The sequence below is a fragment of the Pleurodeles waltl genome, chromosome 1_2, assembly GCF_031143425.1.
Source record: "Pleurodeles waltl isolate 20211129_DDA chromosome 1_2, aPleWal1.hap1.20221129, whole genome shotgun sequence".
In the NCBI taxonomy this organism is placed as follows: Eukaryota; Metazoa; Chordata; class Amphibia; order Caudata; family Salamandridae; genus Pleurodeles; species Pleurodeles waltl.
The window spans coordinates 1219961907-1219986597 of NC_090437.1; the positions used below are offsets into that span (position 1 = coordinate 1219961907).

General features: G+C 42.3%; 1 protein-coding gene across 2 annotated transcripts in view; it reads right to left on the reverse strand.

Moving 5' to 3' along the window:
* UVSSA (UV stimulated scaffold protein A) overlaps nucleotides 1–24691 on the reverse strand; it is a 268598-nt gene that overhangs the window by 12153 nt on the left and 231754 nt on the right. For both annotated transcript variants that reach the window (XM_069204021.1, XM_069204029.1), the window contains one exon: nucleotides 23979–24171. In XM_069204021.1, coding sequence (XP_069060122.1) covers nucleotides 23979–24171 — 193 coding nt within the window. The remainder of the gene's footprint in view (nucleotides 1–23978; nucleotides 24172–24691) is intronic.

The following is a 24691-nucleotide window of genomic DNA, read 5'->3' on the forward strand; positions in this document are numbered from 1 at the left end:
AGACACTTCTTGGATCCATGACCCCAGCCCTAGGGAGACAGGCCAGTAGTCTAAGCATGACCAGCTGTTGTGCACTCCTGAATAAAATGTGCACTCCCTGTTAGAGGGGTGAAATGTTCTCCAAGCATTCAATAAATCGTGATCTTCCAGGATATCTTGCATCTGATGAGCAGCAGCGCTGAGGGAAGTGGATGGCATATGAGATCGGTCTATGGCTCTGTTAAGGGAAACATTAAAATCACCCCCCATAGAATGAAAGACAGGCCTATTTCTGCAATTTGCCTCCAAAGACATTCAAAGAATGTGGGATCATCTTGTTGGGGCTACTGCAATTTACTAGTACAATAGCAGACAAATTCAGTCAGGTGAGTTTCTTATAGTAGGACTATGTGGATGTCACATCAGTTCAAATACAGCAAAATATGTCTGCGCTTTCGCAGTTTGCCAAGACCTCAAACATTCCATATGAGGCATTAATATGCTGTATGTGAGGAAGTGATCTTTGAATTAGTCCTACTGGTCATGTTAAGGCCAGTTATTAAAAACTGGATCAGTGCAGCGATTTGAGAAGCAGGAAAGCACAGGACAAGGGCCAAGGCAGTACCTGCATAATGCAAAGGTGATCACAACAGATCACATCTGACAATCCCATCCCCCTCCCCACACTGGCAGCTGTGGCAAAAATCATATCAGTGTTTTGGTGGGAATACCACCAGTACACAGCTTAGTGTAAAGAGAGCAAGTAGAGTAGATAGAATAAAAGAGAATCAAGAGGGAAAAAGAAAGAGCAACAGGAGCTAAGGTGTCAAATGCATGTTAGAAGATCTCTAGATGGCAAGATATGAAACAAAGAAAGTTATACAAACTCAATATCAATTGTCCGAGCTAGGGGTAACCTGTAGAGGCAGTCCAGAGGGCCAGGTGGGGACATCCCTGTATATAGAAGGGTGTCCAGTATAATCTCATCTAGCTCAGTATGCACTGGTATAAAGAGAGCAGAAGCAATAAGTGAGTCACACATATACAGCAATGTAACTGGCTAATCAATAGTGGACGTCAACCATGATTAGCCGCCAGATGAGATAATAGCATTGTAGAGATGTCCGTCCTAACCCACGTCTGATTTCAGCGAGGAGAGCCTGGAAGCAGCAGCCTGTGGTTTTGTCGGAGAGATGCAGAAAGAGTGGTGGCCCAGGAACTCAGCCACTGGTTGAGGGCTCGTGAAGAAATTATCCTTGCCCTGGAAGGAGACCTGAAGACGGACTGTAACAGTATCAAGTGGGGGATGGCAGCTGGTCTCAGTTTCTGTTTAATCGGTATACATGTTTTCCTCACTTCCTGGATTGCGATGGTAGAATCAGGGTATATGGTCACCTCGTTGACCTCAAATTGCAGAGATCATTTTTTCCTCGCCAGTCAAAGGGAGGTGTCTCAATCGCTATAATTAAGAAGTCGGGCAATGATCGGTCTTGCCAGGGCCCCAGAGGGAGGGCGGGCAGCAGTACACGATGAGTGTGCTCAACTAGGAGTAGTTTAGAGGAGTCTGGGTTAAATAGCATGGTAACATGCCGCTCAATGTATTCCTCCATTTTGACTGTTTGTAGATTCTGGCATTCCTAAAATGCGTAGATTATTGCAGCGAGATCTCGCTTTCAGGTCTTCATTCTTTGCTGCAATGAGTTTCAGGATTTTTTCCATACCGAGTAGCTGACCGCCACGGGATAAAACTGTCCTGAACCGCTGAAAGGCAGTGCTCCACTTCTTTAAGTCGCTTTTCTTGTTTCTCCTGCTTGTATGTTATGGAATCCAACCTATTACACATAGTGTTCATTTTGTTTTTGATGGATGTTGAACTCTGCTGCATGGCCAATAGTAGTGTTTTCATATCTACTGCATATGTAGGCTCCTCCAATGTGAAATCATCAGTGACAGGCTGATCAGCTTCACCACCAGGTGTCCATGCAGAACGGTGATTGTCAAATTGTAACTTGGTTTGATGTCTGTTCGGTTTCTCCATGCTATTTGGGAGGTGTGGGCACCTGGGGTTTAGACTGCTGAGCACAGGGGTCTGAGTGGGCGATCGCTGATCACTGTGTAGGCTGCAATTAGACTGTGCATATCAAGATAATCAATAGTGGGTGCAGACTGCCACCATGCCAGAGTGGTGCATCAAAGCACAGTTTCAGAATTCCAAGGAGCCTATGGCAAGTGTTAGTGAAAGTGTCCATATTTTGCATACCCCCTCAGTACCAACGAGTGGCAGTGGCTGTGCACGGATAATGACGAGTGTGCTTAGGGAGTTTCAGCATCCCAGTCCAGCCTCACCCCGGCCAATTCACACCATGGGGGGGAGGGGGGGGAACATGAGCAAACTTAGGTCACACCAGCCTGGTGACAATGGAGCGAAGGACAAAGGTACATGCGCTATAATTTGCAGTAATTAGACCAGTGTTGATGGTCAGCTTTAGAAAGGAATAAGTGCTAGGGGGCAGCCCCAAGCTGTAACTAGGTAGTCCTGAAAAGTGTCTGTACTGACAGTTACTAGGCGGTGAATGAAACGCAGTTTGGGTGCACAAGTGTTAGCTTGTGTCGGGCAGGAGGTATTGGGGATTGGTGATTGATCACACGTCCACTAGTGCTCCTCATATCTCCTATAGCCCGCCAGGGCCCAACATACCTTGGTTAGTGTGAGCGGCACCATGGCAGCTCTCGGATGCTCACTCGTGAGCCAATTTGCGGGTGTCGTATTATGCGTCAAAGGCTGTTACCTCATGCAGTAGATCGCCGCACAGGTAGTATCTGCACTGGCAACCAATGCAGATGGACCGCAACTTCAGGAACCGCATTTCTGTCTCCATGTATTATTCCAAAGGGAGCAGGACTCTACAATACGGCCACTTCCTCAGTCTGAGATGTCACAGCATCAGGCGTCACCACAGCAGCCGGGCCCATCAAACCTGCTATCGCCCGGAATCCTGCAGTCAGAGCTGCTGTCAGAAATTTACCCTGGGTGCTGGGAGTCACACTCCGCTCCCCACTGCACAGCAGTGGAAACCAAGCACTTCCAAAGGCCGCACCAGCCAGACAATCACCACAGCAGGGGCTGGCTGTAATGCCTTGCTGGTACCTCAGGCAGCCAAGTTGATCTCGCGACCCAGCGCTTTCTGTGCCACTCTGGGAGCCTTCTCGTCCAAAAACTCACAGGTAAAGCACGGTGGGTGTCTATATTGCAGATTTCTTTCTATTTGCACCCAATACAGCCAGATGAGGCAGGATGATGGCAGATTGTATACCCGGACTGCCAGAGCCTCACGAGTGCAGCAATTTGCGCGCTGGCTCTCTGGCACCCCCCAGATAATGTTGTCATTTAAGAATGCCACAAGCAAAGGCACATGATCCTAAGCGCCATAGTAGATGCACTTAAAGGCTCGATAAACGCAGCCTTTGCAGCTAGGAATTTCTCTGCTGAAATCTAATGAGCCCCTTAATCTTTCAGTTACTTCCAGATTGCTCCTTACAATCTCCAGTTAGCCCTTCTGTATTAACTTACATTTGTACATGCTCCCATCACAGATTTGTGGACTTTCTTCTCCCAAGCTCTCAAATTACAGGAATGGACAGGAATACTGCATTTTGGCAATATTTTAAATGAACACTATTCTTTCCACATACTTGTTATCATATTAAATTAATCCTGAAATACCATGTGGGTCGCTAATGTATTGTATTGCACTCATCACTGAAAACCATAATGCTAGACATAAACCGGTCAATAGCCTCAATGATGCATAAAAGCAACAGAGAAAGAGACTGAAAAGATTACATTTTTGAGGGAAGGCATGGAGGGGCGTAAGTAATAAAGAGGAATCTTGTGTTCATCACAAAGAATTTTACTCAAGGCAACCAATCTGTTCTTCTGATATATTCCTAACCTTTTGTAGGATCCCTACTTCCACCATGCAATCAGGACAAAATGAATGCAGCAGACAATAGCCTCAAACTAGATTAAGCAATGTTGAGGCATTGCTCGACCAAAGTTCCCTTCAGATCTAAATCCTGAAAGCAAGGAGCAATGCTTAACAAAAGAGATTCTAGGCAGCAGAAAGGCTTGACAATGAACATGTCTGCCTGGATGGCTGGTAGGAGGGAAAGCAGCATTCCAGCATATGTTGTGAACTTTAGGTGCCATACTTTCTCAGCCAGAATCCACATCTCAGAATAAGGCGCTTCTACCTTCAGATGGAACAGAGCATCCACAAGTGTGGCCATCTTTGTTTCCTGGCTATAACAACAGAACTCTACAGAATATAAAGTTAGATGTAGCCTACACCAAAAAAAAAAAAAAACTACTGCTCTGAGTAAGGTTTTAGAGCCTCTAGCACACAAAACGTCAGTTAGAAAGTTTTAAGAGGCTGTACATAGTTCTCTTAACTAGTAAAAGATATAATTTTACGTTCTAAATCGAGGCAATGCAGAGGTCATGCTCTTTTCTCATTTACCCCTCCAAATATCCTATCTTGATCGCACTGAAATTGTTACCAAGCAAGGCAAGTAGTATCTATTAAAATTGGGCTACTCAACTCAAAAAAACTCTCCACTCAGGAATCCCCAAATTAGCTGGAGGCTAATGTCAACTCAGGAAAATTGTCATGCTTCTTCTTGAAATCCCACCACCCACGAAAACCAAAACATTGAAGGAGGGAATGTTTCAAGGGTCATTATCGCAATTTATCACCAGCAAGCTGTTCTTAGTAATTACTCACATAACTGTGGGAAAACGTGCACTAACGATATTTCTGCAAGTTATTCAACATTTGTTTTGCTAATAATAAATAATAAGGTTTTTTTTATAAACAGCATTATACATCACTTCTAACATTTTTAACTCTTAACAAAACATGCTAGTGTTACCAAATCTAATGATATTCAATGTACTGATTTTCCAAGATGGAAGCCTGGGTCTGCTTTGTTGGGATTCAGAATCATGACCTGAAGATCACAGCTGATGTCAGTGGAAAGTATTTCTATCCCGATTTATTATGTGAAAACACATCTCCGGTGACAACATCTCCATCTAGAAAAATAGGCCATGGGAAGAAGTGTGGCTACAAAATTGTCCTCAGTACCATCTTTGGTTAACTGAAGGACCTTGGGGATTGATTTTATTAAGTGAACTGCAGTGACCTCAAAATGAATTGCATTAAGGCCCTAAAATATATGCAGTGTACATGGCAAGGGCAATGAGGTCTAAGCGCTAGACAAATGCTCAACATCTATGCACAGCAATACGAAAAAAACTGAATTCACAACCCTCAACATCCTAAACCCTTCCCCAATCACAGTAGTTGTAGAGGATCTAGCCATGGCTAATGAGTTCACCTACCTAAGCAGTACTATCAGACATGATGGAGGGACAGGCAGTGATATCAAGAACAGACCGAACAAGGCCAGGAATGCCTTAAGAATGTTAAGCAATGTGTGGAGGTCATCTCGGTACAGCACCAACACCAAGTTGAGGCTTTATAGAAGCTGCTTTCTGCCCACACTCTTGTATGGATCAGAATGTTGGTAGATGACAAAAAGTGACATTACCAAACTGACAGCCGTCCGCACCAGTAACCTGAGAAGAATCTTGTGCATTTTCTACCAACAAACTATCTCCAACCAGGACCTGCTCACCAGATACAAGCAAGAGAGCATGGCCACCATAATTATGAAAACATGGAGACGGTTAGGACATACAATCAGAAGAGAACAAGACTCCATCACAAGAACAGTTCTCCAATAGACGGCAAACAGAAGAGAGGAAGGGCAAAGAACACCTGGAGACGAACTGTGGAAACAGAACTAAAGACCCAGAACCACAGCTGGGGCACCAATCAGAAACTTGCTCAAGACAGCCAGTCAGCCAGCCTAAATGGCAGTAGTAGTAGCTAAACAGAAAGGATTACCAAGCAATTGTATATTTGTTTTTAAAAAGGGAAAGCATAATGTTGAAGTAACAGTCCACCTCTAGACTGAAACCTGGCTTCTCCTTCAGTCACTCATTGGCTCTGTCTTTGCTTTAGACCCTGTCTTTGCTCCGTTGCCTTTTGTCTAGGTTCGCTTTATACCAATAACTCATACAAAAAGGGAAGAAAGAGGCGAAATGCAGTCCAGTGTTTGGTGCCAAAAATAATGAAAATCTTCCTCCACAAGACTTGCAGTGAATGGGAGGATACATTAATTGTATGACGTACAAGCAAAGTGCTCCGGCTGGAGTTAACTGCAAGACAGGTCAGAGCAAAGCCTCTAAGGCATTCAGTGGTTAGTTCCCGGACCACAAAGAAATTCTCTGTTGCACAGTCTGTCAATGTGAGGACCACTTAAGACAGGAATCAGTTTAGAAACTTGAAAGATTGCAAGCAGCATTTTGAACAGTCTGCAGATGGTTTAACTGGTACTTTGGGAGACCAGAACCCAATGCATTTCCATAGTCCAGTTTTTACTTAACCTAAACCTCAGTGAAAACATGGCAGTGATCTGTAGAAATAAACAGTAGTACACGCATACATTTGCATGATTTGAGAGAAAAAAAAAAAAAGAACTTGACTACTGCACCAACATTGACATAACTGTTCAATTCCCACAAAAAGCAAAGCTGCAACATATGCTAATAAAAGATGAGTCGTCGCTGAATAGTTTTGGTGCAGTTGGCAGAGTTGCTGGGTGTTTTTAATGGATGTAAAGGACCCAAAATTAATTTACGACAACTAGCACCCAGCCATTCTGCCATCAATTCCCAACTACCAAGAAAACTCTGCTGGCCCTAACTATACACATATATATTTGCATCTCCTCAGCAAAGGGGTGGAATGGTCAGTCACCTGCACTGAAGCACTCTTATTAAGGGTATGAGAGATGTAAAAAAAAACAAAAAAACAGCAGCAAGAGAATATCCTTGAGGGACACCATATGAAGCAATAGAAAAAGGAGCTAGAACCTAAGTGGCTTTCTTTTATGTACTGTTTGCTACCCATTAGCAAAAATTGGCACCACTAACCAGCACTCCATGAAAAACATGAAGACCATGATTGTTAGCAAGAGATCTAGATAAAAATATGTAGAACGTTAAAGACTGCCAACAGTATCAAGTACATCATCTGAAACATGAAGCAAAGCATCAATCGTTTTCTTGAGGAGAGAAGGCAGAAAGTTTTCAACTTTTGTTCATTACATCTTAACTTTCAAAACTTTATAAATGGATATAAGATATTGTTAGTTGGTGCAACCAAAGCCAGAAGGGTATCCAAATGTTAAGAAGTTGGGTGCACAGTAGCAAACGTATCTTAATGCTAAGCTTCAATAAGTACAGATGCAAGCTGATGAGGTGAAGCCTATGCTCTTTATCACTAACAATATTTTGAATCTCAGCAATCTTGAAGGTAAAGAACTCATATGAAGGATTCACATTTTTCTTTACTGGGATTATTTCCGGTCCAGACAGGTGGGATTTAAAAACTGTGTTCAGCCACCAGGGACGCGCTTTCAATATAGGCACAGCGTATTTTGGAGACGAAAAAGATATTTGCCAGAAGAACTGTTAGACCCCATTCTGAGTCACAGGCAGCCAGTGCCTACTGGGCCAAAAACGTGATGGCTTGGGTCATTTGCCACTGTTGTCTAGAGGGCTGCCCTACTATGGCTCAGAAAACTGTGCCAAGTACAACCTTTCCACAACTGATTCTCAAGGCAGCGACGGTGAGCATTCAAACGCTCCTCAAGGATGTAGTAAGAGTGCATACGTCAACCAACAGCCACTCACAGGGCTTGTTGTTTTAGTTATATATAGTAATGTTAATTTTATAGCAGTGCAGAAAACAAAACCATTAGATACGTATACAACTAAAAGGTTAAATTATCGCATTCGGGTATTTAAATAAAGTGCAACACCCTCTACTCCGTCGTCTCCACTTCATAGTGTCCAACAATGACTGTGGTGACCTCACCGCAAGTTGAGTTTAGGCAACATTAGGCACAAATGCCAGTTTCACTAAGCTGTTGCAACCTGAAGGTTAGGATGAGGAGTTCTGACTAGTCTCACTGCTGAGGACAACTTGCTATTCCATGTTATCTTCTACTGTGTTGCTCTCTCAGTATACAGAGGCAGGGTCTTGCATTTACCTGCTCAACAGAGACATGGCTTAGCAAGTGCCGGAGTTTCAGCGTGTCAACTTACACTGTCAGCGTCATCACTCGACTGATGTAATTTACACTCCTGGATCCCTGCAGGTATCACCACACTGAGCCGGGTACAGAAGAGCATATGTCTTTGGCAGATGGGGCCCAGGAAACATATGGTACGTGCATCAGCAGAAGCAAATTCCATACCAAACTAGCACGTCTAGTGTCATGTGTGCTTGTCTTTAGCAGTAACAGCCATCAGGGGCAGATCTCCCACTTCAACAGCAATTGGTCCTCTGATGCTGTGCACCATGTCAACAGCAAGAGGACCAGTCCATCGGGCTTCAGGGTTGTCAAACTGCATGTTGTCAATTGGCTCAAAGCTTTTTTCACATAATACACCATAAGAACCACACTCTGAGAAATCAGACAATCGCTTACGACACCGGTCAGTCTCGGCGATGCACTTTCCGAGCAGTCACTTCTGGGTGTTCCACACAGTGTGAACAGCTGGGTCTCTTCTCTTCTCCTGAGTAGTCTCTTCTCCTGCAGGGCCAGCTACTCTCCTTCCCTCTCTGAGCAGGCAGGAAGACTTCTAGGCAACAAGCAAACCCATTGCTTATTCAGCAAGTTGTGCAAACTTCAGTTGATGTCTCCTCAACTCTGGGACTGTCATGAAGACTCCTATTCTGGTCTCATAACAGCTGTTCAAGTATTCTGCGGAGCTGCCCCTTTTTTGGTCAAGAAGAACTTGGAACTGGAACTAAGTTGGGTGGTATGGGCTCAACTTGTATATGCTTTGTCTAGAGTGGAGCTGCTGATCCAGTGTCTAACGTTCTGAAACCAGTTTAAGGTGGTTCCCTTTCAAATGTCCCTTTTTGGCTAGAGTGCGAACACAACTGTTGTGCAAGGTGTGGTCTTTTACAAGAGCTAATCATGAGGGTGGCGCCAGGCGGAAGTATCCAGACCACTGGCATAGTGAAGTGTGAAAAGTCTGCACCTGGCTATCATCAGCCTTCCTAAAGTAGCAATCAGGGGCAGACGAAAGCGAGGCTCAGCCTAGAAATTTCCTCATGTTTAACAGAATCATCTGACTTGGTCCCTTCCCCCTACCATCCACCAAATGCCAGAAAGTCTTATCAGCAACCCCTTGCTGAAAGGTCCTCAAAGAATTTCTATAGGCAGCCCTGAATTCATCCTTCACTTTATTGTCTAGATCTCCAGCCTCTTGCTTCAGGAAAGAAATATACTTCATGTTAGATCTGACATCCTTGGCGTGATTTCCACCAAACGGTTTACCTTCCCTTCTCCTGTTTTGCGGAGTTAGGACTTGAGCACTGGTTAGCAGTGGTAAAGCACACAAAGTGCTTGAGCTCACTCCTCTAAACATGATTAAATTGGCTTACAATGAATTGGCATCTTTAATTTACTTGTAAGTCCCTGGTAAAGTGGTACTGCAGCACTTATTGTACCACACATTGTCCCAGGCCGACCACTGCAGATTTTGTGTGTTTTAAACTTTCATTTTTACCTAATAAATTAACCCTTTTGTCAGGCCTCAAAATCCCTTTAAATACATATATCACCCCTAGGGTAGACCTTAAACAGCCCATAGGACAGGGTACATTGTAGTTAAAAAGCTGGACATCTACTTTTATGTTTTACATGTCCTGGTAGTGAAAAACTCAAATTCTTTTTTCACTACTGTGAGGCTTAACTCTCCCTTACGATAACATTGGGTTGCCCTTTTACATTTCATAATTGATAACTTTTGCTTGGGAATATGTGGAAATAAATTGTTGGTGTTTAAGGAGTTGTAATTTAAAATCTGCTATAGTGGTATAGTCAGATTTTAAGCCACAATCCTGAAAATGTCCCTTAGATGGGGGGGGGGGTGATTTTATACAATGTGCATGTGTCCTCTCTTTGACAGACACTATCATTTACCTTCAAATATTCCTTTTACTCGCCCTACAACTCTATTCTCTTGTACTTGTATAACTTGTAATCTTCTAATCGTGCACCCTCAACGATGTATCTATAACCTCTGTAAGGTGCTCTGTTTCCCAAACAGGTGTAGTCTCTGCTGTGCAAGTGCAAAAAATAAGCAAACCAATAGATAGATAAATAAAAGGTGTTCGGACAGTTGTTCTGCAGAAATCTGGAAACGGCTGCCCTTCATATAACTCCATCACCAAATATCTATTGTGAGGGAAATTGTAACCTTTTCACATAATAAGATTAGTAGGGGAAATATTACTGAATCCTCTTTTCACCCAACTATCCCACTCCTTAACAGCACCCACGTCAAGTAGGCCACATAAAATGTTACTCTTTTAGTGAATGGACAATTTACTTGGTGCTCTTGAAAAATGTGCTCAGCAAGAATGTTGAACGCAATATCAGTCACCTACACTTTCTTATGTATATATCTTTTTATTGGCATTTTACCTAACAAGTACAATTCGTAACTGTGCACTATCACTCTGCTCAATTTCTTATCACGTGGCAACCCCATCTCCCCCTCCCTCACTGTCCCTTCCTGGCTGACATTGATTGCGGAGGCAGCTGATTTCTGACGTAGCATTCCCTGGTAATTCTTCCTCATCACTAGGCAGCGCAAGGTCGCTACAGATATTGCCCTTGTAAGGGTTCCAATTGTTAAAAACTTTAGCTCATTTTTGGGGGCATCCCCTGACCTCACAGAACCCCTTCTCCCGCATGCACCAGTCCATATCACACTTCCAGTACTCATCCTGCAGAGACTGCTATGCTCCCTACAGTCTTGCTATATTTATTTTGGCCACTGCCAGGCCCAGTGTTATCCAATTTCACTGCATGCAAACTAGATCTGTTTCGCCACGGATGTTCAGAGGTACCACTTTGCAGAGACTATTATATGATTTACAACAAATTTTACACTAGCCTATGGTCACCCCAGACATCCTGGGACCAGGGCAGGGAGTAAGGAAATTCCAGAACCATCTGTGAGGGTGAAAACTCCGGATGTTTTCATCCACTTCAAAGCCGGCACCAGGCATAAAAATAGGACCCTCAGACCTACTTGTCAGAACACTTCTGGACCTGTGGATACTACAGGAGAAGGACTGCCCTGCTGCCAGAGGACAGCCCTGTCACCTTAGGACTGTCCTTCTGCTCAAGAATAAAGACTGGACCTGCTCCCTTCATCCCAGGCTACCTGAGTTACTCCAAGGGCCAGCTCTCTGAGCTACAGGGACACAACAAGCGCCAGAAGCCTCCCTGCAACTGCCAAGCTAACCTGTGACTGAGTCTGCCTAGACCTGTAACTGCTTTTGTACTAAGCTACCAGAGGGTTAAGCACAGGCTGATTTAGTGACTTTTGTTGTTCACCCAATCAATAACCCAATTTCACACACTTCCCCTGGCTGAGGGAAGCTGTATCCATCCTCCATTTTGTGCCATGTTACCAAGTGTCATCCTAAACAGATCCCACTAGCCCTAGCAAACTTGTTCACATTAAAAAGCCTCACTACCATGTATGTGCTAGACATGTACAATATATACATGAAATCAACACACTAGATGCAAGCAAAAGGATCTGGGTGCCACACTCATTCCTGATACATAAAAAAAGGATGGTCAGGACTATTAAATCACAAACATCGGTCTACTGTCACCACTGCTTCATGTCAACACCAAAGACATGGAGAGCAGACCTATGTCATCAAAAGAAGGTACACCGGGTGCATTCCTCCAGGACATGGAAACATTTCTGGGCCCTAGTGTTACCAGGAACAGACGCAGGCTGCAGAGTACATGCTATATTAGCATGTTAGCCAGCCTGCTAATTCAGGATATCAGTTCCACGTGTAGTTTGGTTGCTCAGAGGAGGGGTGCACAACTGTGTACAATTCCTGTACCAACAAGGGAGTTTTCTCTTTGAAATTTCATTTGACCTCAGGTAAGCGACAACCTCATTTTAAGAGGGTTATAATTTTCGAAACACCATGGTTAGCCAGTTCTTGCCTTGTAGATTTTTAGATAAGTGCATCTGGTTAAAAACCTCTTTTTAAATATGTTGAAGTGCAATTAAGTACCCACCTCACAAAATCTCAGGAGGCAGAGTAGGACTGATGTTAACTCTTCAATCATCCAGAAACTTAGCAAGTATTCCCAGGATAAATTAATGAAAGGAATGTATTTTTGGGCCAAAAGCAAAAACAGAGGATTAAAATCCATTTATTTTTAATGATGCAGTGGGATCAAGGGGCCTTTGTTGTAAATATCTTCAATACACTTTACAAATATGTATTTAATATGTACTTATTGGTTTATTTATACTGTCTTGATCGAGGGTGCTTCCACAAGCCAGAAGCAACAGGAAGAACAATACAAGATGGAAAGTAGAGCCAGGAAGTGGAGAGCCAAAGATGGTCCTTTATCAGGGTCTGAATACCAAAGTTTTTTTTTCTTTTTGATAAAGGTTCAATAAAGCTAGATAGCCAATACCTGCTCTGCTTTTGAGTTCATGGCCCAACACTCGGAGCACGACTTAGGGTCGTGATCATGCTCCAGGCACCAAAGACACACGAGGTGCGGATCCGTCACCGACAGTTCAGTGACAGGAGTCGCAGGGATTGAATCCTCGATGCATCCACGAACGCGTCAAAAAACTTTGACAAAAGTGTTGACGTGTCCAAAAATGACTGCAGTAGCTATCTCCAGATCTGCGCATAGGCTGGCGCGGAAAGAAAAGAACTGACGTCAGCGCGTCGGGGTGGCACCCATATATACGACTGCAACGTCATCACGGAGAACACAATGCCAATAATGCCCGCGGAGTTGAACGACGCCACCTGACAGCGTGCAGAGGTACTGCTTGAAGAAAAATCTCCAGAACCAGTCTGACGCCTGGGGAAATTCAAAGGTAAGGAATCTGCACCGAATTTTAAAAAGTAGTGCCTAGCAGAACAGCTACAGTGGCTAGCATATTGGTTGGCCGGACGAAACTTACAGGAAATAGAATATACGCAAGTCATGTTATGTAGGGGCCGACTCCACTATCTGATTTGCCCGGAGTCTCGCCCCCTGGGCAATCTACTGCTCCTGTTGCGTGAGGCCCTCCAATATTGGAAGATGACCTTGCATTATACCTCTGCTATGGTGTATTACGCACCAAGCATACCACTATTAGGGTTTCCTACGAACACTGGGATCCTAAATAAGGAGTCTCAAGACAATTGTATTATGCCCTTTCTGTTTGATAATGTTGCGGCTCACCCTTGAACACAGTATGTAGCTTTGTACTTTCAGTTATATACAGTAAGTTATGCATGGGTACTATGATATACGTAGTCTATTTACGAGCTGTAATTACGTGTAACATTATGAGACACATTTATGTTATAACGAAAATGCAATCAAACTTGTTTTTTTTTTTTAAAGTTACCATTATTTACCTGACCGAGTATATTTTATGTAAGTGTGGCTGCCCTGTATGTCAGTTTCACACCGTTCGATTAGCGAGCAGTACAGGTGTGTTTCAAACACTCATTACTTCTCATTGGTTTAAGGAAAAAAATGCTGCTGCAAGCCAGTTCTAGTCTAATTTGTACGAGAAAAGTGTTCCTGTAACACTGCAGAGTGGCCTTGACACTCAAATGTTTTTCATTAACACCACTCGGTTGTGAGATATTGCAAATGAAATGCGATCCCACTCCGATACTAGATGTGTAACGTTCCCCGATGTTATTCGAAGACTACTTACATTTTCAACATTGTAAATACTCAAGTTTGTATTAAAGGCCCAGGTTATTGTACATAACTGCAGACTAGATATACTGGAAGCTTAGGAGGAAAATAGTGATAAAAAAGAAGCAGCTAAAACTGCAAAACTAAAACTGAACACTTTTTCTTTCCTTTCTGTTGAAAAAGGAAAACACACAAAGTATAGGACCTTATTAAGATTAAAGATATTCACACTGCGCTTTAAATGCATTGCGTTTTCAATTTTACGTATGTTCTCAATCACGGATTTTCACTATATATCTCACTATATTTTTTATTCTTATTTGAAAATTAAATAAAGAAAAGAGAAACCCATCCTCAATATTAAAACACCATCTTAAGGACGCTCGCCTCAAATCTCTATTCTGCCCTCTTGTTGACTTCTCAAAGCTATTTGAGCTATTTGGAAATGTCTAAAATATTTGGGGTATTTCATTAGGCAAACACTTTTGCTTGGTGAGCAATACTAATTTATTTACCTATGACAGAGACTAGAAGCAGGGGCGCACAGAACATCATTTTAGAAATAATTTTGCTGTAATCGTACACCTATATTGGGAGTTAAAAAATATATAATTTAAATAAGTCTTGAACACATGCCAAGTATATAATTTGCATCACATGTGCTTGTTTAACCAGTTTGCAATTAGCCAATACGTTTTGGCTCTCACCTCTGCTGCTGGTCTTACTGATTTCTCGTCCTCCAAGAAAGAAGACTGAGTGAACAGAGGTGAAACAACCGAAGGGTACACCACCAAAGCCTAGGCAACTTAGACAAACGTTCCAGTTCTAAGCCTTCTGCGTATTCCACACCACTGAGAGACAGAGGAGGTTTTTAGAAAGGGGACCTGCTCTATCCTGTCCATTCATCCCACACCCACACTACACACAGCCAGACCACTGCTCACATATAACTGGCTAAAACATGCTCAGGACTGCACAGCAACACTGCCTTGCTGTTTAAAAGTACATGTCCTGTACTCTTAAGCGATCTGTGCAAAACTACTTGAAAAATGTTAACCTAGTTCAAATATATGGTAAAATAGAAAGTTAAAAGCTATATCATAACTGTGCAACCCTGAGTTGGTAGTGTAGGGGTGCAAACTTGTGATATTCAGATCAGGCTAGATGTGTGAGGCAAGGGCTCAACTTCCTAGGCCATCGCAGATAAACAAAAAAACTCAACCTGGAACTTCCCATCACTTAAGCTGGTGCTGTTGGGCAATCCGATACATCTTAACTTTTCCAGGTTTCCCCCTTTACGAGCAGTGAGGACGATAATAAATCCAAGACAGGACTTATCAAAGGAACTTAATGTCACATGTTCAGGCAGAACAATTTGCTAAATACAATTTCACTTGCTTTGTATAAAACCTAAATGAGCTACAATTTAAAAAATAAACTTGAAGCATCAAAAGGAACTAAATTATGATCTCTTTGCAAGACAAGTGTTTGTATAGAGGGAAGCTAAAGTCAGAAAAGCAGCACTTCTCTCTACAAAGTTGGACATATACGCATAAACAACAAGCACAAATTAGTCATTTCAGTTGTACAGTGACAACCTCAGAGGTCAGACACTCTCTTTCTCGAATACCTACAGAAAGAAAATAACTCTCCTACGATCTTTTTATGGCAACGCACCCAACAGTTGGAGCTTCATCTCCCTCAGCCCGAAAGAATCCTTTCTAAGCAGCCTTGAAAAGTGAGATGACTCATTTGCTTTTACAATGTCACTTTCCCATTTGCATTGCAACACCGAATTCTCAAAGAAAAACAGTGGTTGGTTGTCTCTTCTGTCACTTCTGACTGGATTTTATACAATGTGCATGTGTCCTCTCTTTGACAGACACTATCATTTACCTTCAAATATTCCTTTTACTCGTCCTACAACTCTATTCTCTTGTACTTGTATAACTTGTAATCTTCTAATCGTGCACCCTCAACGATGTATCTATAACCTCTGTAAGGTGCTCTGTTTCCCAAACAGGTGTAGTCTCTGCTGTGCAAGTGCAAAAAATAAGCAAACCAATAGATAGATAAATAAAAGGTGTTCGGACAGTTGTTCTGCAGAAATCTGGAAACGGCTGCCCTTCATATAACTCCATCACCAAATATCTATTGTGAAGGAAATTGTAACCTTTTCACATAATAAGATTAGTAGGGAAAATATTACTGAATCCTCTTTTCACCCAACTATCCCACTCCTTAACAGCACCCACGTCAAGTAGGCCACATAAAATGTTACTCTTTTAGTGAATGGACAATTTACTTGGTGCTCTTGAAAAATGTGCTCAGCAAGAATGTTGAACGCAATATCAGTCACCTACACTTTCTTATGTATATATCTTTTTATTGGCATTTTACCTAACAAGTACAATTCGTAACTGTGCACTATCACTCTGCTCAATTTCTTATCACGTGGCAACCCCATCTCCCCCTCCCTCACTGTCCCTTCCTGGCTGACATTGATTGCTGAGGCAGCTGATTTCTGACGTAGCATTCCCTGGTAATTCTTCCTCATCACTAGGCAGCGCAAGGTCGCTACAGATATTGCCCTTGTAAGGGTTCCAATTGTTAAAAACTTTAGCTCATTTTTGGGGGCATCCCCTGACCTCACAGAACCCCTTCTCCCGCATGCACCAGTCCATATCACACTTCCAGTACTCATCCTGCAGAGACTGCTATGCTCCCTACAGTCTTGCTATATTTATTTTGGCCACTGCCATGCCCAGTGTTATCCAATTTCACTGCATGCAAACTAGATCTGTTTCGCCACGGATGTTCAGAGGTACCACTTTGCAGAGACTATTATATGACCTCCACCCACCATACCCACACATGAGGCTGCCACTGTCCAAACTCCTTGTACCCCTGGGCAATCCCATATAATGTGAAAAAATGGGCCAGTCTTACCCCCCCCCCCCCGCAGACACTCCCCATCTTCCGTCCCACCCATCTTAACCATCATTGTTTGATCATAGTACGAGTGATGGAGGATCTTTAGTTGGAATAGGCAGAAGCCTGCCCATATGGTCACCTCTCTAGGGGACGCCAGGGTCTCCATTCAGTCATCGCCTTCCAATCCTTCCAACTCCTGGGTACAGCAAGACATCAGGTGCACTGTTAAGCATCTTTTTGTATGTCAATTAGTTGGCCTTCCAGGGCCAAAACTGTTCCATCAGTCTGTCCTCCAGGGGCAAAGACTAAGGGAGTACCGCTCTTGGCAGTACCACCGTAAGTGCATGGCGTACCTATTAGTAGTGCTAGGTTTCAATGGATGCTAGCTGATAGTCACATAGCAAATCAGGTACTGGGGTAATGTTATCGTGGGTCCTCACCCCCCCCCCCATCCAGGAGAGGCCTAATATGTCCCATTTATCAAACCCTGGTTGTTTCCTTAATGTATCCAACATTTCAGTATCCCAAAGTGGAATCACCTGTGTGATGTTGTTTTTCCAGCCCAGGGCCTGAGTTGCTGCGTTCCAGAGGTCCACGCCGTTTTCATAGGGCCATGCACGTTAGTGCTCCTAGGTCTTCCACAGAGGGCCATAAAGTATCTCCCAGGGTGCAAAATTAGTCTATTCATCCAGACGGCAGGCTCCTCTTGAGGGAGGAAGACCCAGGTGCTAATGTGTTTAGTGGATATGAAAGGGTATTTGAACAAGAGGTAGATTGTCTGAAAGTAAAATGAAAAATAATGCATGTGAACAAAGATCAGGGACAAGTTAGAAGGGGCCATAAAAATACCTGGTATAATCAAGAATGTAGGATTCAGAAGTTGAAGGTGCAGAAGTTGGAAAGGGAATTTGGGAAAAGGCATATTTAGGGAACGGAACAGAAGCTCCGCATGGCCACGCAAGACTATAAAAATATCTTGAGAAAAAGGAAATGGGAGTATATAAATAGGAATTGGAAAGTTATGCTAGATGTGATAGGAACGCACAATATTAGGAGGTTTTGGCAGTTGGTGAGGGAGGGGAAAGACTCTGGAACTATGCGGTGCTTGGTTGGAGAAGATGATTGGAATAAGCATTTGTGCAATTTATATGGAGGGAAGGGTGTTGGATTAGACCAGGGAAATAAAGCTGAGGTAGGTGGAGACCTAAGGTCATATTTTTCCCTTCAAAAGATAAAAGAAAAGAATATTTAGGGAACGAAACAGAAGCTCCGCATGGCCACGCAAGACTATAAAAATATCTTGAGAAAAAGGAAATGGGAGTATATAAATAGGAATTGGAAAGTTATGCTAGATGTGATAGGAACCCACAATATTAGGAGGTTTTGCCAGTTGGTGAGGGAGGGGAAAGACCCTGGAACTATGCAGTGCTTGGTTGGAGAAGATGATTGGAATAAGCATTTGTTCAATTTATATGGAGGGAAGGATGTTGGATTAGACCAGGGAAATAAAGCTGAGGTAGGTGGAGACCTAAGGTCATCTTTTTCCCTTCAAAAGATAAAAGAAAAGAAATCATTGCAGCTTTTAAGTTATCTAAAGCAGCTGGCCCAGACAATCTTCCAGCGATAATAATAAAAAATAACATCAATTGGTGGGCAAGGCTTTTTTATGTTACCTTTCACCGGCTGCTTTCCTGAAAGCTGAAGAGTGCAATAGTCAGGCCAATTCATAAGAAGGATGATCCAACACAACCTATGAATTATCGCCTAATCAGTTTGTTAGATGTAGACGAAAACGTTTTTGCAAAGCTACTGTTAGGCCAAATGAAATCCTTGGTACAGTTAAATAATTTGATTCCGGTAGAGCAAGGTGGCTTCAAAGACGGTTATTCGACAACAGACCACTGTTTTAGTCTTTGGGCACTGGGAACAAAAAAGTCAAAAGAGATGCGAGGGCAAAAACGGATGGATGGGACCCATATTTCTTGTTTATTATACGCTGATGATTTGGTGACAGTTGATATGACGGAGCTGGGATTGCAAAGAACATTAGATGCCTTTTATAATTACTGTCAAAGTAAAACGCTTACAGTAAACCTGGACAAAACAAAAATAATGGTGCTGGGAAAAAGGAAGGGGGCATTATCCTGGTAACTGGGAGGTGACAAAGTAGAAATGGTTGATAAATATAAATATTTAGGTATGTGGTTTGACTCTAAATTAAGATGGCAAGAGCATATCGAGTCAATAAAAGCCACAGTGATTTGGGGATTAAAGTCGGAAATATGGAGGACTGTCTCTCCATCCCGTACTTTCCACCTTTAACACCATGGTGCGTCCTCAATTTCAATATGGGGTTGAAGTTTTAACTTTCGCTGGGAAGTTGTATTGGGATGCAGAAGAAAGTAAATGTGTGAAACGTCTGCTTGTTTCTCCCCCTTTTAGTATGACATAGGCTATAAGAGCAGAATGCCAAATGACGGCGTGGAGTTACTAGGGAATGCAAGCCTCATTGAAATTTTGGTTGAGCCTGTCTGAAGAGGGGATTTCCAAAATTGCGCAAATATGTAAAATGGAAATAAGAACAAGCGACTTGAATTGTGCCTCCCAAGTGAGAGGTCGGCTAGAGAAGATCTGTGCCTCCTTAGGTTTAGCTGCTAATCAGTGGCGCGGAGAACAAATCCAAAAGCAGGAGCTGCTTGCCGTGGTAATTTAAAGGGCTAGGGAAGCAGACTTAGGTTATTTTGAGGGGAAATTATCTACCCAGTTTATGGTGCGTGGGTGGAGAAATGAGGAAAACTTCCCCCATATAGAGGCTCTGCCTAACCCCAAGTTAAGCGATGCAGTGTTAAAATTCAGGGTTGGGTTAATCCATGCTATATGGACCTAAAAACAAAAGCCATAACGAGGAATGACTTGGGCTTATGTACATGCGGCCTCAAACTAAAATGTAGTGCCCCAACATATTTTATTGGATTACTTGTGGTTCTTAAATGAACAGAAAAAGTTTTTAAAGCCAATTTTTAGGGAATACAATATTATTAACCGGGATCAAGCTCTCAACCTATTGGTAGATATGAGAGTTTTGAATGTGACCTGTGCCTTAGGCCGATTTTTAAATGAAATATGAGGTGCCTTAATGGGGCTCTCTGATGCTCTGTAAGGGATGAGAGAGCAAGTATGCAAAGTATAATCAAGTAAAGGTATTTTAAAAGGTTAAGTCGTTTTAATAATTGACTAAATGATAAGGAATTTGCAAATGTTAACTAAATTTCATTTAGAGATAGGAAGGTCCGCTTCCCCAAGCAATACACTCACTGGCCCCTCAGGGAACTGCGAGAATTGTTCTTATATTTGAATAACACTACCTTGTATGATTTAGTAGAATTATCAGATGACAATTCTTTGATTTTATATTGTGAGCGTATTGTATTTTAAGTATGATGTAAATGTGAATTTAGGTTCAAGATTTTAAGCTATTGTTCCTATTTAACTATTTTCAAATTAAATTTTATATATGTTGAAGCCGCTTTCCATCCGAGGAACATGGAAAAATGATTCATCCCCATGATTTTGGAATAAGGTTTTAATGCAAAGCACGTGTCAGTTTATCTAGATCTGCCCGCCATATTTAAGCTCTCGATTGATGCTTTTAATATCTTTACTGGACCAGACTGGTTTTGTTCTATGCAAGTATGTAATAATGTCTATAAAGCCTATTGTGAATAGGTTATGTTAGGTAATACTGAATCTCATCAAGAGGACATTACAATAAAGATTTGTTATGAATTATGAGGTGGTAAGTTGTGTCTCAGATCAGTTTTATGAATTATTATATCATGTATTTATGTTTTATGCTTTTATGGCTGTTATGCTGAATAAAGAATTTATTGACCAGGAAATGCACTGCCCAGTAATATTTTTGTATATCGGGTAGTGCAGTCACCTATATTTTAAGCTCTTATATGTGTATATTCTTCATTTTACTTTGGTCAGATTGTCATCCACTGAAAAATTGCCATGGCTATCCTGCTATTTAACAAACAAGATATGACCCTACAAATACAGTGTACTGAACCAGTTTTGATGCCCATGGCAATGACATGCTACAGCAAGTGGTTTTAAGGCACTGCTTCGACTAGCTCTGTCAGCTATATTGGACACAGTTGCCAAGTCGATCTTTTTTATTATGTCTACACAAAATGTCTTGCATATCAGCAGTTCACCTCTTTCCATCTGGATCCTTCAAGACTGTTTCACTTTCACCACTCTCCTTGAGACCTCTGGCTCTTATTTGCAGATTTTCTCAGGGATGTTCATTGTCTCCCATTCAATTTATCTTTACATTCAGCTGCTTGCAAATCATATCAACTTATTTGGCTTTTAGTACAAGACATATGTGGCCTTACTAATGCTTTCCAATTCAAACCGTGCCTTAAAACACCTAGGGCCTCATTACGGCCCTGGTGGCCGGCGGTACACTGGTGGTAACACCGCCAACAGGCTGGCGGTGTACCGGCAGTGTATTATGACTGGTGCATTAGCCACGCCCATACCGCCGGCCCCTCCACTTGACCGCCAGGTGGGCATAATCCCCAGGGCAGCGGTGCAAGCAGTGCTGCCCTTGGGATTATGAGTCCCCAACCGCCAACCTGTCCATGGTGGTAAACACCGCCATGGAAAGGCTGGCGGTAAGGGGGACTCGGGGTGCCCTTGGGGGCCCCTGCACTGCCCATGCCAAGTGCATGGGCAGTGCAGGGGTCCCCAGGCACAGCCCCACCCGCTGCACATCAACATTGCCGCCGCCTCTATTATGAGCCGGCGGCAATGTTGATGTGACTTTTCCGCTGGGCCAGTCCGCTGGAACCACAAATACTGCCAGCACTGGCGGTATAGTGGCGCCCGTGGCTTCAGCGGTCTTTTTGTAAGACCGCCGAAGTCGTAATGAGGGCCTTAATGACTGGTCGTCGAGTTGTTAAAAATGTTGCATTTTTCTAAGGCAACAATAAAACCTGGACTTCAAATCTTTGGCCACCTCACTACTATTTAAAACCTACTCATTCCTCTAAATTGACTATGAGGTGGAGATGACAATATCTCTGCTGATGACATACACATTATTGCAACACCATTTCTACTAAGTTCTTCTAGCAACTCAATAATACAGACTACATTGGCCACAACTGGCCTTAACTTGGGTAAGCCTGACTATATAAAACCAGCTCTAAAATAAAAAAAAAAACATTCCACTGGATCTGTGTGGATGCAAGGATGAAATTTAAACGGCAAGGTGGTTTGGGGCATCAAAGCCTTCAATTAAAAAAAAAAAAAGCCACAAACACAAAGTGTGCGCATCTGCAAACAATCTTTTTACAATATATCAATGCCCTTTTTATGAGCCAGAAAGTTCTTTCTGACTCATAGAAGGGCTTTCGCGATCCACTATGAATCATAGACGGGAGATGGCATCAAAGGGGTATCCCCCTCCAATTTGGGAGTCGCAATGGAATGCATCAATGGTATGTGACGCACATTGCGGCTCAAAGGGGAAACTCAAGGGAAAAGCTGTCCCTGTGAGGCAACTTCCACTTTGAGAATCATTTCAGTAGCTGCGGGGAAGAAGGCAGTGGTAGAACGCTGCCTGCTCCCCATGATGTCTTCCTAAATAGGAAACAATTATTTTTAAAAGCAACACCTGTCACTGTAATGGTAACAGGCTGCTGTTTAAAAAAATGTTTCCTATTTAGAAAGGCATTTGAGAAGAGGTCTGCTGTCCCTTGCAAGCCTCCATTCTGGCACTTGCAGCCAATAACAGGGAATTGCAAAATTGTGACCTGTCTAATTAATTTTCAGTTGGCAGGTAATTTTGTGACCTCCTAAAATGGACAATTTGCTACGTAACCTATACCTAGATACGTCGCTTAGCCAATTGCATTTTTATTTGCAAACCAGATGGTGTGCAAATTGCACATTCCTGGTTTGAGAATGGGAATAGAACATCAGGCCCTTAGTCCTAAAATTGGGGCTACTGGATACCTGCAGCAACTTGCACCAAACTTTGTTTCAAAGAGAAACCTGCACTTAACAACCAAGTGCTTAATCACCCAACGAGCCTTCAACAATGGTTAAGCACGGATACAGGGCCATGAGTGCCCAGGATCCCAGGCCTGTGGAACAAGAGAACCCTAGCCTAATGGCAGAATCAAACTGAAAGCACTTTGGAAAAAGTCTTGAAACCAAGCCAGAAACTTGTACTTACAAATGAACTTCATGCAAAAGTAGGTTGTGACTGAAGGACCTAAGTGCTCTGAGGTGACTGAAATGTGACATGCAGTGCCCTATACAATTACGTAGTAAATTATGTCAGTCTTGTCTGGTACAAATAAATATGGGTTTCTCATGGACTGTAAACTCTCTTGAAACCCACAGGTGATGATGGTTTCTAAATCTTGTTTTTTTGTACCTAATGGCCTTAAACAGAAAATTTAACTTTTTATCTATTCCCAGAACCCACGTTATTCCATCAAATACAAAAGGCAACCATCAGCCTAATAACATGCAGGAGGAAGGATTATCCTATACTGCCTTCTCTGGCACTGACTCTGACACAACATCATATGGGATGTAGTACAAGCCACTCCAAATTGTCTATAACGATGGTCCTTTATTCATTCGTGCAAATGTTTCAATTTATGATCTTGTCTGCGGAGTAAAATCTTCCTACAACATAATTTTCATTTTTGACAGTTTCCAGAAATCTCTTCACAGATAGATTATTCACTGTAAATGGTGGACTACTCTTCCAATGGTAATCCATTTCATTGAGAACAATTAAGCATTTCATTGATTCCTGAAAACATTTTCCAGTAGCATAATGTGCTTGCAAAGATGATCAAATTACATGCTCATTAGAACTGTGAAGCCAGCTTGGTGGTATGAGTGCACATTATGAAACACAGTAACATAACTGGGCAAATTAACCCAACTTAACATATATTAATCCGTTAACTAGTCTGCATTAAACAGAAAAGCCATATGAATATTTTAGCACCATGTCCAATAAAGTAAAGTATTTTCATATGCAAGGCCATCTCATTATTTATATGTTCAAGGATCATTAAATGAAGTTGATATCAAGTTTAGTATCTTACTTGTTGAAAACCCTTTTCTCAAGCCGTGAACGTGTTGTGTTTGCATTATGTTTTAGATCAGTTAAATTTGGATACTTCTTTTTCTTTCCTTTATTCTTTCCTTTCCCCTTTCCTTTCCCAGGGCACAAAGAGGATCCAAGGTCCTCTCCAGTGGCTGCTTCAATCTCCCTCATGAGCTCAGGGTCCCGCCAATCTAAAAATGAAACAAAACATTACACAATCTTGACAATTACAATCATATGTTGAGAACAGTACCCCCTGTGGGAAGACACAAGGACAAGTATTTTATTCACACAATATATCACAATCTGTGCATCAGCAGAACTCCAAATTCTAACAGTACAGGTGTATCCTTGAAATACTGCAAGATGGGCAAGTGAAATATGTTCACAATAAAAGTCTGGAATATATCATCCACTTTTACAACTCACTTGTTTGAACCACTTAAAGTAATTTGTATGCATTTCCAATCTCAGAGTTCTGAATTCATTTAAAAAACAGTCAATTCCAAGATGTTAGCACCCTGGATAATGATGGGTTGGGGTAAGCTCACAAATAGTATTACACAAAAGAAGAACACAAATATAGTGTGAATTGTACCATAGTTAACTACCTATTTAGATCCAATGGCACATGCTTCAAATCATTAAGTTACCACGTTTCAGGTGATGATCGGGCCTAATGACCTGTCTGGATGTGCTGGAAGTGACAGC